At 46.0% G+C, this 13123-nt stretch overlaps 1 protein-coding gene across 2 annotated transcripts in view; it reads left to right on the top strand.

Annotated features, from left to right (window-relative positions):
• Positions 1-6693: 6693 nt before the first annotated feature.
• Positions 6694-13123, top strand: part of ZNRF1 (zinc and ring finger 1) — a 100398-nt gene continuing 93968 nt past the window's right edge. Inside the window, exon 1 of one of the 2 annotated variants that reach the window (XM_014792679.2) lies at positions 6694-7731. In XM_014792679.2, the coding sequence (XP_014648165.1) occupies positions 7308-7731 (424 nt within the window). In that variant the 5' untranslated portion in view covers positions 6694-7307. The remainder of the gene's footprint in view (positions 7732-13123) is intronic. The other variant, XM_004437112.3, reaches the window with a different exon arrangement.

Below are 13123 nucleotides of genomic sequence, written 5' to 3'. Positions count from 1 at the left end.
TAAATAAAATCTTAAAAAAAAAAAAAAAAAAAAAAGAAGATAAAAGCAACAACAAACACAGAGACAGAGATTGGATTGGTGATTACGAGAGGGGAAGAGGGGAGGGAGGAGGGCAAAAGGAGTGATTAGGCTCATGTGTATGGTGATGGATGGTAATTAGCCTTTGGGCAGTGAACATGATATAATCTATATAAAGCAAAATACAATGATATACACCTGAAATTTGTATAATGTTATAGACCAATGTTACTGCAATAAAAAAAAGGAAAAAAAAAGAATTGAAAAAAATCATTGAATTGTACCTTTAAAAAGATGCAGTTTATTCTATGTAAATTATACCACAATAAAGTTTATTTAAATTAAAAAAAAGAATGAATTGTGTTTTATAAAAGACTTGCAAGCAATGTGCCAGGAGAGGACAGCCTAAATGGGGCACCTGACATGGCATCCTGAAGAAGGTGACATTTGTGCTTTTCATTGTATTAGGATTTTGATAGAGTACACTATCAAAAAAATATATACTTCAGCATTAATTGTGGGAACAAAGACTCCTGTGAAGAGTAGGATGCATTTCAAAGATATAAAGCAGTTCCCCAACTAACACTCATGGCGCTGTGCTTCTTTCTTTCCTTCAAAATACACATCACAATTTGTAATTCAATTTTTACTTGTTTATTTAATATTATCAAGCTTCGGGAGGACAGGGACCGGATGTGTTTTGTTTGCCCCTGCATGGTGACTGCATGTACGAGGCGCTCCATGAATACTTGCCCAGTGAATGAATGAGAAAAACATATAAAGTCATGCCCCCAGACTGCTGTCGAGGTCAAAAGGATGCCTTCTGTGAAACCAAAAGTAATTTCGATAACTGTTCATGGTCTTTACTTGTAATTCTATATAACCAGAAGGAAATACAGAATCACCATTCTCCTTAAAATCCCTTTGCTTTCTTTCCCATCCATGTATCAGTTATTGGCACATACTGCAGCCCTTAAAAAACTCCTTAAGCCCTGGCCTCCACCCTCCTGTATTGGTCTATTTTCCTGCCTCCAGTTTCCTCCCAATTCTGTCTCACAAAAGGCCATGGCTCTGGAGAGAAAGACCTGAGCTAAGAGGGCCAGGAAGAGGAAAAACTGCAAGCCAGGCCCCAGGGCAGGGAGAAGGAAAGATAAAGAATACTTTCTAGCATGCTCATGCCATCATATAGGAATAAGTAAATGAATTAAGTCATCTAATACACCACATATTTGTTTGTTTTCCTATTACCTAGCATGCACTAGGTGCTTAATAAATATCCACTGAATGAGTGGTTAGCAAATAGTCAGGTGTGGCTGTAACTTAGGGTCTATGGCAGGATGTAGCAAGAAGCACAGCTAGAAAAGTTGGAACGGGCTAGTTAGGAAGGGCCCTGCTTAGGCATTTGAGTTTTATTTTGGATATAGAGATATAGAAATAGATATTCCAAAGCTCTCTACCTGTCTGTCTAGATACAGTTTGGTAATCTGTTTCCCACTAAAACCAGTAGGATTGCCCTTGCCTGAGCATTTCTGTGACTCTCTGCCACTCCCACCTCTTTAGTTCATATTTGTCTAGTTCTCAAAATCTGCTTGTCATGGTTCATAGGCACAGAAAGTACTTTGAGTTTCGCGTCCTTGGCGTTCTCTGTTCTCTCAATGTTTTCCTTCTCAAAGGTGAAAAAGGCCCGCTAGAATTTTTGAGAGAGGGAGCATGAGCACCTTTCAGACTGCCTCCTCAGGGCCTTCCTTTCCATCTCCCACCCACACTGTCATCATAAAAGAGTGGGGACGCTGGAGCTAAGTCTAGAGGTCTCTGGATGCTTCTTCATTGCCTTGCACATCTGAGATCCACACATAAATGCTCTGTCTGCATCAGAGACTAGGGACCGGTGGGGGTCCCTTTTCAAGTCGACCTCAACTTGCTGACCAGGCCACAGGGCCCTTATTGTCAATGTCTTTTCAGGAGGTCACTTGCTAGCCAAGCCACAGGAAGGCAGGGTACATGGCCAAACCAGAAATCCAGGGCTTTGGCTGGCTCTTATCAGCAGCTAGCCTTGCAGGCTTGAGCATGATCCTTTATCTTTCTAGTCCTCTGTTTCCTCTTCTGCAGAATGTGGGGTTAGCTGACCCCTCAGTCCCTTTACATCTGGGAACCTTGGAATCCTGCCCTGAGCCCCACTAGTAATTTCCCTCTCTTCATCAATCAACAAAAATTTTGAACACGCCCACATGCTCAGGCTCCTTGCTATGTCCATTTGGTTGCCCATTGCCCTGGTTTCTCTAAGGTTTCTCTTTCCAAGCAAAACAATAAAAATGTAAAGAGCTCCGAGGGGTCTGGGAGGAAGTTTCTTACTTGGAGACACAAGTCCACTCCCAGAGGAGGTGCTGAAAGGGCTCCCTCCAAAGCCACGGGAAGCCCTCCCCTCCCTCTGGCTCGTGGAGACAGAGAGGAGGCCATGAGTTTCCCAAGGCGTCCCAGGAGCAGGCCCTAACAAGCCATTTCCCCCATTTTCTAAACCCTTCAAGTCTCAGATTTATATTCTTTCAAAGATGTTTAAAACTGGGGCTTTGCAGCATTGGTATGCACTAGCATCTGCAGGCTTCAGCAACACTAATTTTTATCAGCTCTTTCTCTGACTAATCTGGTAGATGGGTTAGTGGTTTCTTAACCCTGTTTCACAGCTGAAGGAGAGCCAGGAAGCAGCTCACCCAGGGTCAGTGAGAACATGAAGATAAAAAAAAACAAACAGTCCCAAATCTAGCTGGGGCCATTTCTGCATCTATATCCCTGCATTGAGAGTGTCCAAAATGACTTGACATCTCCTCAGATCCATTAACTTTAAACCAAGAACCCACAGGAGAAACTTGAAGGAAAACATACTGGACTCCTGATACAACAAATGACAAAATGAAACTGATCTGAGGCTGCAGGTCTCCGCGGATGCCTGTTGCTAGCCATGAGTCACCCTCTCTAAGATGTCAAGTGTAGAATCAAGCCACCGAATGAAGAACTTTCCCCGTTCTGTATTTTAATATTTTCATTTCAGAGGGAAAATTGTAATTTGAATAAAAGCACAAGGAGATAACAAGGGCATCGCCTGAGAAAGGCTGCCATGCAGGGTCCCACAGGGCATCTAAGCTTAGTGTCATGACATTGCAGAGAATAGAGGCTTCACCTTCGCAGTTCAGGCCCTCAGCTATTCAGTGGTGCCCAATGTGAGAGAGACCAGCTTATGATAACCAGTAGTCTGGAATATAAACTTTAAGGGCAAATTATTAATAAACAAAAAGGAATATAGCTGTTAAGCAGATCTAATCTTTTTCACCCCATTGGAAAGCATACAGAGAAAGTGAAATTGTCATCCGAAGATTCCTTGATGAGCACCTTCACTGTAAAGCTTAGAAGTCCAGCTCTGCTCCTACTAGCTGTGTGACTTTTTACTGTGCATGTGGGATATACTTTATATTTACCTCTATCTCTCTATCAGTTGGTCTCTATAAATTTACATGGCTCAAACACTAAAATACAAAAAGATATATAACGAAATGAAATATTTCTCATCCATCCTGTCACCAAACTCTCCAGTTCCTACTGCCCACCCCCCAGGGGACAACATTATGTCATTTCATGTTTCCATCCAGTATCTTTATGAATATATACACTAAGAAAAACACAGGGGTCGGCCCGGTGGCATAGTGGCGAAGTTTGTGCGCTCCGCTTTGGCGGCCCGCGCTTCGCAGGTTCGGATCCCAGGCCAGACCTACACACTGCTTATCAAGCCATGCTGAGGCGGCGTCCCACATATAAAGTAGAGAAAGATGGGCAGGGATGTTAGCCCGGGGCCCATCTTCCTCAGCAAGAAGAGGAGGATTGGCAACGTATGTTAGCTCAGGGCTAATCTTCCTCACCAAAAAAAAGAAAAGAAGAGAAAAGAAAAGAAAAATATAGACACGGTCCATGCTCCCTACCATGGCTGACAGGACCCTCTTGTCTGTCCCTGAGGACCAGCTTCATCTTTGGCTCCTCTCATTGCAGGTTTACTGCATCTTTCAGTCCTTTGAAGATGCCATGTTCTCTGGGCCTTTGAACATGCTGTTCCCTTTGCTTGGAACATTCTTCTCTTCCTGAAACACAGTTCTCCCCCCACCCCATTCCCTGGCTAATCTCCCACCCACCTTTTAGATCTTGGCTTAGAATCACTGTGTTTGTGCCTGTCTCCTTCCCTCAGCACCATGCTCTTTCACTCTCATAGGACTTAGTTATTCATTCATTCATTTGAAAAATATTTATTGAGCGCCAACTACATGCCAGGCACTGTTCTAGACTTATCTATCACACTGTATTGTCACTGCCTGCTTCAATACTTCATATATAGAGAGTCACATACCAAAAAATTGCACTGTATTACACTGTAATTCCCATACCATAAAACACGCTTTTAAGTGTATAATTCAGTGGTTTTTAGTATATTCACAAGGTCGTGCAACCATCACTATTACCTAATTCCAGAACATTTTCATCACTCCAAAAAGAAACCAGTTAACAGTCATTCTCTATTTTCCCCTTCCTCCAGGCCCTGGCAACCATTAATCTTTCCAACTCAATGGATTTGCCTATTCTGGACATTTCACATAAGTGGAATCATACAATATGTGGTCTTTTGTGATTGGCTTCTTAGTATAACGTTTTCAAGGATCATCCATGTAATGGTACATAACAGCACTTTATTTCTTTTTATGGCTGAACAATAGTCCATTGTATGGATATACCACATTTGCTTTATCTTTTCATCAGTTGATGGATACTTGGGTTGTTTCCACTTTTTAGCTATTTTGAATAATGCTGCTATGAACATTCATGTACAAGTTTTTCTGCAGACATATGTTTTCATTTCTTTTGGAAATATACCTAGAAGTGGAATTGCTGGGTCATATAACTCTATATTTAATCTCTTTGAGGAACTGCCAGACTGTTTTCTAAAGTAGCTGTACCATTATACACTCCCACCAGCAAGGTATGAGGGTTCCAATTTTTGTACATCTCACCAACACTTGTTATCGTCCTTTTTGATTAGAGCCATCTTAGTGGGTGTGAAGTGCTTCTTTTGAATTTCCATGAGAACAAGGACTCCATCTGTCTTGCTCACCACTCTATCCCAGAACCTAGTGCATAAGTGCCTGACACTTATGAGACATTCATATTTTGTTCAACACACTAAAAAAGTGTTAAATGAATAGGTAAATCAAAAGCTAGATAGACGGTTACAATACTCTTGTGTATTTATCTCCCCCATAGAGCTCTGTCGAGGGATCTAGCATTCTTTTTTCTGCACAGTACTGAACCACCCCTCTTCTATTACCATGGTCTCTCTTCAGGGAGGAAATTGGGTTAAATGTAAGCTTTCTTCTTTTTCTTCAGATCACTCATTTAGATCTCAGGTGTGCACAAATTCCTCATTTAGGCACTTAAAGATAGTTTCTTGGGTATTGGAACATTTTGTTTTTTCCTACCTGCATTTCTCATACTGAACTCTTGACTTCCTTCTGCAGGGCCTTTTGTTCACTCCCAAGCACCCCATGCTTGCAAATAGCCTTCCTCCTGTTTCTTTCCAAGCGGGTCACACTGGGACAATCAATACCTGTGACAGACCAGCCCTCCTGTTTTTTGGTTTTCTCTTAATATTCTTTTACACCCTGTTTTGGCTCCTTGATTTGGAAGTATCTGGGGACATTTAGAGCAAGGAAGTCAGGCCAGGGACTAGGTGATGCTCATATCGAGCCCTCAGCACTTGAAAAATAGTTGTTGAATGAATGAATGTGAATTTGTGAGAGAGACATATTGCAAAATGCAGACTTGGTCAACAAATATTTATTGAGTACCCAGTATGTCCCAGGCCCTGTGGTACATGCCCGAATAAAAGGTAAACAAAACAGGGGACTCGCCTTGGACTTAGGGAGTTCCTAAAATCACTAGTTCTAGCTACATTATTCCATTTTCATATCTCTATCTTTTCACTCTTTATCGTACACCTAATGACTTCAAGGATCACATTTTAGCTAAGGAATCTACCCGTTTACTTAACCCCAAAGTAGGAAGTTCTGACTTACTGTCAGCAAAATTCGGAGTCGCAAGTGCCCCAGGGCGCTGTTTACCCGCAAACAGCCAAAAATCTCCCAAATGCTAAGCTTCCTGATCTTCGGGATCCCTGGATGGGGAACCTCCGAAAGAACGGACCGCACGTCCACCAGAGGGTGCTGTGGGGGTAAATTTGTGCCGGGAGGGGAGCTTGACCAGTGACCCTCAGAGCCAGGTAGGCGTCTTGAGTAATTTTCATTCTTCCTACGGTTTCCTTCCCACCCCCTTGAACCATCGCCACCCCTCCCCCATAGGTGGTTCCCCCTGAATAATTAGCCACTTTCGGGGACTTAACGAGTGCTTGCTTTGAAAAGACGCCTTGTTCCGTTCCCGACACCCCGTGGCTCCAGTCACTCAGGTCACTGGTCGGTCGGGACCGGGTGGGTGGGGACCTCCGGGGCGTCAGGGGCCGGGCGCCGCAGGGGCCGCGAAGGGTTAACCCGGCGGGGGTGAGGGGGAGGGGGAGGGGGAGGGGGAGGGGGCGCGGGCCGCGCCTGCGCTCTGCCGCCCTCCATTGTCTCCACGGCGGCGAGGAGCGCCGGCGAGCACAGCCCGGGACCTAGCTGGGCGGCGCGGCTGGCGGGGCCGGCGGCGGCTGGAGCGAGAGGGCGACGCGACGCGACCGCGGCTTCCCGAGCTCCGCCTGGCCGCCCAGCGCCGCAGCCCGCCCGAGGCCTGGAGGGGTCCGGTCCGCCGTCCATGGTCGCGGCGTCCTGAGGCGGGGGACGCGCCCAGCGCCCCCAGCCGTCCTCCTGTCGGGCGGGCGGCCTCCTCTGGCGCCTCCCTGCGCCCGCCCGCCCGCTCGCCCGCCGCCTCCCTCCCTCCTTCCCTGCGGCTCCCCCGGCTTTCGGGAGCCCGGGGGCGGCCTGTGGCGCGCCGAGCCCGCGCCGGACTGCGCCTCTTTGGACCTTGAGGCGAAACATGCGTTTGGCTTGGATCGTTTTAAATTCTTAGTTTGGGATCCCCGCCCGCCTGCCTCTTCCGCTCCGCGGGTTTTCTTTTCTTTTTTCTTTTTGTTTTTTTTTCCCTTTTTTCCTCCCAGTCTCCTTTTTGACTCCCTCCCCCTTTATGCTCGCCCAACCCTCCCCTCGCTACTGAGAAGTGGGGGAGGGTCTCCGCCTCCAGGTGCCCGCCCCACCGGGGCCCGGCCGAGCATGGGGGGCAAGCAGAGCACGGCGGCCCGCTCCCGGGGCCCCTTCCCGGGGGTCTCCACCGATGACAGCGCCGTGCCCCCGCCGGGAGGGGCGCCCCACTTTGGGCACTACCGGGCGGGCGGCGGGGCCATGGGGCTGCGCAGCCGCTCGGTCAGCTCAGTGGCAGGCATGGGCATGGACCCCAGCACGGCCGGGGGGGTGCCCTTTGGCCTCTACACCCCCGCCTCCCGGGGGACCGGCGACTCGGAGAGGACGCCCGGCGGCGGAGGGTCCGCGTCCGACTCCACCTATGCCCATGGCAATGGTTACCAGGAGACGGGCGGCGGTCACCATAGAGACGGGATGCTGTACCTGGGCTCCCGAGCCTCGCTGGCGGATGCTCTACCTCTGCACATCGCACCCAGGTGGTTCAGCTCGCACAGTGGTGAGTCCGCGGATGGTGGAGGCCTCGGAGGGTGGAGTGCAAGGGAGGGCGCGCCGGGGCTCCCCAAACCTTCGCGCGCGTGCGAAGGTTTGGATGTGGAGTGCACGACTTGGATCTGTCTGTCTTCCCCTTGGTTCCGAGAGCCAAGGGATGAATGGGATACCTACCCTCTAGAAAAGAGGCATGGCATTCTGCGAGGCTGTGGAGCCGGGCATTTTAGGACTTCAAGCGTTGGTTCACTTGTGGATGGGCAGAGTGAAACCTGCCTATTGAAATCCCATTTATTGGCATCAGCATCCTCAAAGAGGTCTTGTCTGGTTTACAGCAAGTCGGCCTCAGTGCTTCCATTCTGTCACTGCAGCATTGTGCCTACCTCGCCGTTAACGGAGAGAGAGGGATCCCATCTGACCAAGCCGGTCTCCCAAATAAAGAGTGTGAAAAGAAATAAAATTGGGGGCATGTGGTGTTCGGATTAGGGCTCTCACTCTTGCTGGGAGAGGGGGATGCCCAATTTTGCTACCCTGCTGGAGATCTGTTTGAATTGTTTAAAATGGAGCAGGCTGCTGGCATAGACAGGTGTGGCGTGCTGAATAGAGGGCCCAGCCAGGGAGCCTCCCCTGAAGGCTTTGCAGGACCAGGGCTCTGGTCGCCCGTGCTGCATGCGGTAGGCTTGGCTCCATGACTGTCACATCCCTCCATCTTTTTTCTTCCTTTCCTTGCTAAGTGCTTGGTCTTCCTGTAATCTGCATCTTTTTGTAATGGAGAGGTGGGATTTTATTGCCTGGCTGTTGGCACAAGATAGGGGAAGAAGGGAAGAAGAGGATTCAGAGAATCTGGATGAATTCATTTTGTGAACTTCTGGTGACAGGCCAGTGAAAAGCTGGAGGAGGATTTCCCAGGCTCTGACTGGCAGGGTGGAAAAGGCACTGGCAAGAGCTGCTGGACGAAAACAGGTTTGTCTGCTCAGCTAACGTGCAGCTTAGGCTTCTAGAAAACTGGTCAAAAGGAGTGTGGGGCCGCTATTTGCTAATTGGCAAGTTGGAGTGAAGAAGTTAATGTATTCAGACTCCTTTGGGAAAGCTGAGAAAATTTAGATATTGTGTGGAAGAAAGATTGCTTTATGGAAGATTTATCTATCAGATCACTGTTCTAGCTATTGTGAAATAGAGTAGACTTCTTGCATCTCTTTTTTATCTGGAAAGAGTCTGCATTTTTTTTCAAACTTTTGTCAAACTATAAACTTTAATTTGTGGAATATTTTGGGGGGAAAATAGTGACTAATTTAGGGTAACACTTGAAAGTAGCTTTTGAATAGCTAGGATGGTATTTTAAGCCCCGAACAGACCTCTGGATATCGTTGGAGCTTCTCTGACCTGAAGTAGATGCAAGGCATGACTGCCTTTGGCACTTTTAGGCATTTGATCAGCTTTAGACATCTTGAAATTAATGATCTTTCTGATAAAATATGATCCAGAAAGAGTCAGTTGTATTTGTGAGATGACTGTGGTTAAGTTTTTAAAAGAACTGTCATTAGTATCTGATTTTAAACCAAAAAGCACTATAAGAAGCTTCTCTAAAACCATAGAATTTTGTGTGCTGCAAAACAAATGTAATCTTATAGATGCTTGTCTGGGGAAGGAGTTCCCTTTTTGCTGAAATTTCTTGTCTGTCTCTTACCAGAAACTTCATTTTCCTTATTTCACCACCAGGTTCCATGCTGGAGTTATGAGCTTACAACTGGATTCCCAAATTTCAGACTCTTCAGCTGTGAAACCCATGGGAATACAGGAAAGGGCGTGGGGGCTGGTGTTACTATTGGGGGAATACATTCTTTATAGGGCCATCCTGTCCTTTTGCAAGACATTGAGTGTACCTGGCCCTGCCCACTAAATGCCCCCACAAATTTCCAAATGCTCTTGTCGAGGGTGGGGATACCACCCTGATTGAGAATCTCTGCTTTAGGGATTTGTTGTTTTATTCAACTAAAGTTATTGTTTTTTCTGGTGCAGTTCATTTGAGATGAGCCTTCATATTTCCACTCTTCTATCTCACCTTCTGGAACAGGCCATGGGATCTCCCTTCCAGGACACCCCTTTCCTCTCTTGTTCATTGCTGTAAGAAGAGAAGCTTGTTTCTACTTTGAAGCCTCTGAGTAAGACCCGAGCAGTTTTTGTTCTTGTGTCCTAAGAGTAGAAGGGTAAGGATTTCGGTGCACAATTGACTAGATGCCTGGAAGTTGATGTGGTGCTGTTGCTTGTTTTCAGGGTGCTTTTGGAACTCTTCCTGGGCACAGAAAACAGTTGTTGGTGAAATAGGTGGGGGAGTTCAGTGTGTGCGAGGCTTCCTCAGAGGGAGTGAACTGATGTTGTGTCAGGAGGTAGAATACTGGGGTCCCAGCTCTTTCTCTGAGGAGCTGTGACCTTGGGCAAGACACATCACCTCTCTTGAGCCTCATCTTTGTTATTTTTAAAATAGACATGGTAATCCTTGCAGCCAGCCTGTAAAGGTTGTTCCCTAAATCCTGTGAGGATACACAGCAGTCACATTTGTCTTCTCTCGGTTCCTACACTTCCACAGGCTATGACCCTCACAGGCCCTGTTCCCTGGGCCTGGAATGCCTTTCCTTCTATTCTGTACATGGATAACTCTTTCTGATCTCTTAGGGCTCAACTTAAATTTCTTCTCAGAGACCACTCTTAAAAATTGGCTGCCTCCTGTTAATCTCTCCAGTCACTCACCTGTTACCTTAATAGCACTTAACACACTTTATATTTTATTTATCCATTTACTTTTTCTGTTTAATCTGACTAAATTTTAAGCTCCATGAGAGCAGAACTGTGCTTCTTGATCACTATTGTAACTCCTGCACTGTGTGTGCCTGGCACAAATGTTTGTTGAGTGAATGAATTTGAGTGCCTTGTGTCCATCATCTCATTTAATAATCACTATAACTCTGTGAGGTAAGACTATTTTTATTCCCATTTTATTTATTTATTTATTGGTGAGAAAGATTGGCTCTGAGCTAACATCCATTGCCAATCTTCCTCTTTTTGCTGAGGAAGATTAGCCCTGAGCTAACATCTGTGCCCATCTTCCTCTATTTTGTATATGAGACACCACCACACATGGCTTGATGAGCAGCGTGTGGGTCCGTGCCCAGGATTCAAACTTGCAAACCCTGGGCCACCAAAGCAGAGCCCACAAACTTAACCACTACGCCACCGGGCTGGCCCCTATTCCCATTTTATAGATGAGGAAACTGAGGTTTAAGGAGAGGTTGAGGGACGTATACAAGGTCAGATAGCTAATAGGTGGTGGAGCTGGGATTAGAATGCAGGTCTGCCAGTGTCAGTACCTGCGCTCTTAACCAGTACACTCTACTGGCCCTCATCCTATAACGTAAGGAAGCTGGCTAGTGTACTGGAAATTGCCCTGACCTACGAGTCAGAGGGCTAAGCTCATCTCCTGGTTGGGCTGCTAATTAACTGCCTGACTTGTGACTTTGGGCAAGTAAGTCATTTAGCCTCAGAGTAACCATTTCTTCACCTGTAAGATGGAGATAATACCTGTCCTGCTTACCTTGCAGGGTCGTTGTTGTGAGGGTCTCATGAGACAGTACTTACAAAAGCCACATAACATACAGATGGAAAGTGGTGCTCCTATAGGGGCACTTCTCCTATAGTTCTCCGCCTTCTTTCATCTCTTCAGAATTTGCTAGGCAGAGACATTTAGAACTATGTGAACTGTTTCCCCAGGATGGCAGCTAATGCTCTCTGCTGAAATCTGACCTACGTTGACAGGCTGTTCATATTAATAAATGCCGTTGAGAAGAGCTGCTTTATAGGATCAGAGTTAGAGTCCCTTCCTTTCCACATTAAAATGTAAGTTTGCTGTAAGGTGTTTAACTGCTAAAGCTTGTCTAGGTGGTATTCTGGGAGTCTGGTCATCACTCTTTTGTAGTAGTCCTGTTTTATCTCAGAATATGGATTTTTAGATGTGGGGAAAAAACAGGATCCACCATGTGGGAAGTAAGAGGTTGCCTGTTTTCTGAGTCCTACTATAAAATGTCTGGTCATTGAGGGTTTCACTCCAACTTCTTAGTCATATGTATGTGTACATGTGCATATTCAGAAAAACCTAAACTGTTCTCTGTTGTCACCAAGCCATCAACTGGGACTGATAGAAGGTGACTTGTGATATATCTTTGAACATGCTAGCAGGGTAGCTCAAGAGTTGTATTTTGCTGCCAGTCGAGTGACTTAATTTTCTCTATTCTTAAATAATTAGGGAGAGTTGCCCACTCCATTGGAGTGGATCAGAAAGCCTCTTGGAGCCTCACCATAGGTGTGCTAGAGGTAATGGTCCTTTTTTTTTTTTTTTTTATAATTTTATTTATTTATTTTTCCCCCAAAGCCTCAGTAGATAGTTGTATGTCATAGCTGCACGTCCTTCTAGTTGCTGTATGTGGGACGCGGCCTCAGCATGGCTGGACAAGCGGCGCGTCGGTGCGCGCCCGGGATCCGAACCCGGGCCGCCAGTAGCGGAGCGCGCGCACTTAACCACCAAGCCACGGGGCCGGCCCGGTAATGGTCCTTTACATGGTTTCTGGAGAAGGAAAAGCATTCTGTGGTCCCCAAAGAGCATGATGGGTCCTCTGCCCTGCAAAAGTTCTATTCTTAATGAAGACTTTTTTTAAAGCAGAGTTTTTAGTTCTCTATTACCATGAGGGCTTATTTTCTATAACATAAAAGAAGTTCCCTTGAGGAGAAGATAATTTCTTCAAGGTCACAGTTAACTCTTCCTCGTTGGGGTTTGAAAAGTGTTGCAAGAAACAATGATTTCACTCTCAAAGTGTTTGTTTTATGGGATGTGTACATTTTGCTGTTAAAGACATACCCCCAATATGTCACAAGGAGTACTCTGACCCAGGCCACTCTTAACCAACGAAATACAACTCTAGTTCCTTTTGGGAAAAAGAGCGTGCTTTGTATTTTACAAATGTGATATTCAACCCAAGCTTATTGGGCACTAACATTTTAGTAAACCCAATTATAAAACTAAACTTCAATTTTGACAGTTTCAAAATTGAAAACACCTTCATAGAGAAGTAGTAGTAACTTACATGGGCTATTGGTTGTGCTTTTACTAACCCTTAAATAGGGGTGTTTCTAATGACAATGCGTCACTGAGGTTGTGGTACTAGAATCTTGAAGTTAGCCCAAAACCTAAATCCTAATCCCAGTCTTTTAGAATGATGGATGAGTATAAATTTCCATCTGTTTCTTTTCCAAGCTTTGTCATGGCCAGGTCTGGATCAAATGGTTCCTGGTGATTACTGTGGGTCTAGGCTTGAGTATGAGAAGCGTCTTCTCATAGACCCAGCAGTTTTCAC

Source organism: Ceratotherium simum, chromosome 30, assembly GCF_057802395.1.
Source record: "Ceratotherium simum simum isolate JZ-2026a chromosome 30, ASM5780239v1, whole genome shotgun sequence".
NCBI lineage: Eukaryota > Metazoa > Chordata > Mammalia > Perissodactyla > Rhinocerotidae > Ceratotherium > Ceratotherium simum.
This window is presented reverse-complemented; position numbering and strand designations above follow the sequence as displayed.